Source organism: Salvia miltiorrhiza, chromosome 1, assembly GCF_028751815.1.
Source record: "Salvia miltiorrhiza cultivar Shanhuang (shh) chromosome 1, IMPLAD_Smil_shh, whole genome shotgun sequence".
In the NCBI taxonomy this organism is placed as follows: domain Eukaryota; kingdom Viridiplantae; phylum Streptophyta; class Magnoliopsida; order Lamiales; family Lamiaceae; genus Salvia; species Salvia miltiorrhiza.
The window spans coordinates 21,605,645-21,609,024 of record NC_080387.1 but is presented as its reverse complement, the minus strand read 5'-3'; the positions used below and the strand labels follow the sequence as shown (position 1 = coordinate 21,609,024).

General features: G+C 48.2%; 1 protein-coding gene across 1 annotated transcript; it reads right to left on the bottom strand.

Moving 5' to 3' along the window:
• Window positions 1-266: 266 nt before the first annotated feature.
• Window positions 267-1,694, bottom strand: LOC130997771 (uncharacterized). Its single transcript, XM_057923231.1, has 3 exons — window positions 1,446-1,694; window positions 1,032-1,346; window positions 267-935 (listed from the first exon to the last, which is right to left on the bottom strand). Exons 1-3 carry the CDS (start codon window positions 1,692-1,694, stop codon window positions 267-269), a joined length of 1,233 nt encoding a protein of 410 aa, XP_057779214.1.
• Window positions 1,695-3,380: the final 1,686 nt, after the last annotated feature.

The window sequence follows — 3,380 nt, the reverse complement described above, 5'->3', positions numbered from 1 at the left end:
AGACATTTTCTGATCACCCCATACTTCTCCCACTCTTCTCCCTCCAATGGGGAATTTCATCTTTAAGTGGAACATCGAGATAACTGCTCTGAATGCCGTCAAAGTAAGGCGTCCGAGTATCACATTGTAGGATGGTTTCGGCATGTCCACCACCAAGAATCGTATCCCCCTGGTTTTGTTGGCATCTGCCCAGCAAAGATTTAGCGATAGCTCCACAAACCCTATTGTCATAACCATTTCTCCCCCAAACCCGAATAAAGGAGCGTTCATTGGTTCGATGTTGACTTCGATCCCCATGTTCTGGAGAAACTCCAGATATAGAATATTATTGCGCTGCCTGAATCTACAAAAACACGATGGACAATGCAACCGGCTATGTCGGCCGTGATCACCAGCACATCGTCGTGGGGGTACATAAGCGTTCTCAAATCCTCTGATCCGAAGGTGATGATTGACTCCTCTGCTACATCTGTAATCCCCATCACTTGTTTGGGATAACACCCTGATTTCACTGCGCGTACGACTTGTTTCTTGGCTCTATTGGACGTTGGTATCCCATTTTCCCCAAAGATCATGTGTACTTCTCTTCGGAATGGGAAGGGGGGTACCCGACCCTCTACTGGTCCTCTGCGATTGTCACGGTTTTCCTCTAGCCTACGATCCTTGTTATTCCCCTGATCCTGCCTCCGATCATTTCCCTGCTCTGGCCTTTGACCTTGGCCCTCGTTCCATTTGGCTATAAACTGGTCTAGATTACCCTGACGCGCCAAAAGCTCCAGTTGGTGTTTAAGATGCCCGCAATGCTTGGTATAATGCTCGTATGAATTGTGGTATTCACACAGTTTGTTGTTAGGCCCCTGTTGTCGCTGTCCATCTCTGTAAGTCCTGGGTGCCCTGAAGAATGGCTGGTTCTTGATCAAGTGAAAAATCTCCTCCTAAGGTTTGTTCAGTGGGGTGTATTCGTCGAAACGATTTACTTCATTTACAGTGCGTTGTTGGCGGGGTGGCACCTCTGCCTGGGGAGGAGGTACCCTTGGAGGCAACCCTCTGAAAGGACCCTGATTTCTGTTGTTCCGCTCTGGTGCGTCTTCGGCCCTTTTAGCCTTGTGCTTATCATTTTCAGCCTTCCGCGCCATCCTGGCGTCCTCCAGTTGTAAGTACCCTGGCAATCTAGCCATGATATCATCGAAATCCCGGGCTGGTCTGATTTGTAGTTCATCGAAGAAGAGCCCCGGCTTCAGTCCTCTTACATAGGCGCAATTCTTGATCTGTGATTCCGTCTCTAGCACCTCCAGAGCAGCGAGATTGAACCGGGCAGTGTACTCCCGTAGTGTTTCATTTTGATCCTACTTTATATCCATTAGTGAAAGAGCTGACTTTCCGACCCTTCACGAACTCGCGAACTGTCTCAGAAAACGTGTTTGTAGGTCTTCAAAGGAATGAACAGAATTTGGGGCGAGCGTCCCAAACCACAACTGGGCAGGACCAGTTAAAGTGGTAGAGAATATGCGGCACTTGATGCCTTTTGTATACATGTGAAGTGTAACCAGTCCTTCGAACCGGTTAAGGTGCACCTCCGGATCAGTAGTTCCGTCGTAGTCCAAGGAGATGGGCTTGTAACTCCTCGGCAGAGTATCCGCCAGAATGTCAGCGGAGAAAGGGCTCCGGCTGTTAGTGGTATGGACCTTTGACATTCTAGCCCGCTTGTCGTCCTTATATCTCCCATGCTCCCTTTTCTCCTTTGGCGAATCATGGGCATGACGACGCTTGTGGACCCTGTGTTCCTGCTTCCCAGAGGAGTACTCCTGTTCCCGTCCCTCTGACCTCCTGGTCTGATGTGATCTCTCTGACCGATGCGATTTCTCTGATCGGTACGACTTCTCTGCCCTGTGAGACCGTTATGACCTCTGCACCCTTTCAACTTTCTGAGACTTCTCTCTCAGAGTATCCTCCAGATCTTTGAGCTGGTTTTTCAGTTGCGACACTTGATTCTTAAGTTTTGCGTTCTTCCTAGGTCTCTCCTCCTTGAACATGGGAGTGATGGAACGACTGTCAGACTCGTCGACCCCCTCATTTCTGACGATGCTACTTAGCATGATGCGGCTACCCTCTGGCCTTCTTTCCAGTTCCTTCTCAGCAGGGAACCTCTGTGTTTCCTTTGGTAGCGCGGCTTGTTTGTTAGCAAGCTGGTCATTCACCTCCACAGCAGCGGGAGGAGGAATTTCAGTACCCTGTTGATTGAGCGGTCCGAGCAAAGGAGTTGTGGTGGGGACAGTTGATAGCAGCAGGGTCCCTAGTGCTTGGCGCACATCGGCGTAGTTGAGCAGAGCCATCATCTGCTCTGCCAACACAAAGTTCAGCGGGCTACCACCAGATGTGGGAACCAAGCTTTGTAGTTCAGATCCAGGGGCCACTAGAACAGCTCTCTGGGGAGTGATGTTCTGACCCGTCAGCGGGGTGGCAGAGATGTTGTGGAAACCCGGCGGTGTAGTGAAAAAAATACTGGCTGGCAGACCATTGTGCAACGAGGTGGGGATCTCAGTAGTGCGGGCAGCAGAGCTGAGTCTGATGTTGTCGAACTCCTTCTCAAGAGTGCGGCGAGCTTCAGAAGAATCCATAGTACCTACAGGTGAAAAATGTGAGAAAACACTTCAAATAAAAAATAGATTGGACCATCCGTTGTCAGAGGAATCCATAATATAAGACGTCCCGAACACTGGCGCGAAGGCCATTATGAGATCCCTTTAGAAATGTCCCCGTGCACTAGGAAATAAACCCAGGACATGGACTTAAACATAAACAGAGAGAACGATGGAGATTTCCCCATAGATTCAGAGTCAAACTTGGAAGAGAGAACGTATTTCCCAATAAATCAACCATGAAAACCCAACAACACAAAGAACAGAGCACCAATCAACAGATCGTTAGTGAAATATGTTAGATTCGTAAGAAAAACAGAAATTATGCGAGGAAACATAGTAATCGCACACAATTATCATGGCAACCCATAAAGTAAACACAGATCAACACCCAATTTTCAACCTCAACCACTTTCCTAACATGCGCATGCAAGGAACATCGTAAAAACCACGGATCTCATGGGTTTGTAGATAGATCAGCATGAAGAATATGATTATCGGTCCAGATTCGCTTAGGTTTATTCGGAACATCAGCTTAACTGGGGCCTGCGCACGCAAATCCGATCATAATTACAGATCTGCATGCGCAGGTGGTCGAAACTCACGCCTTAACTCATTATTCCCACAGACGGCGCCAGCTGGTGAATTATAAATATACAGGTGGGGAATTAATCGGTGAATTGTCGTTGAATCGTGAATTATACCTAGTGTTTGATCGGAAAAGTGAGAGAGAGTAATTGA

Coding starts and splice junctions, on each gene's coding strand:
- LOC130997771 (XM_057923231.1), bottom strand. CDS start 1,694: ATGTCAAAGGTCCATACCACTAACAGCCGGAGCCCTTTCTCCGCTGAC. Junction 1,347..1,445: donor GGACGCTCGCCCCAAATTCT/GTTCATTCCTTT, acceptor GATATAAAGTAG/GATCAAAATGAAACACTACG. Junction 936..1,031: donor TCAGAGGGTTGCCTCCAAGG/GTACCTCCTCCC, acceptor AACAAACCTTAG/GAGGAGATTTTTCACTTGAT.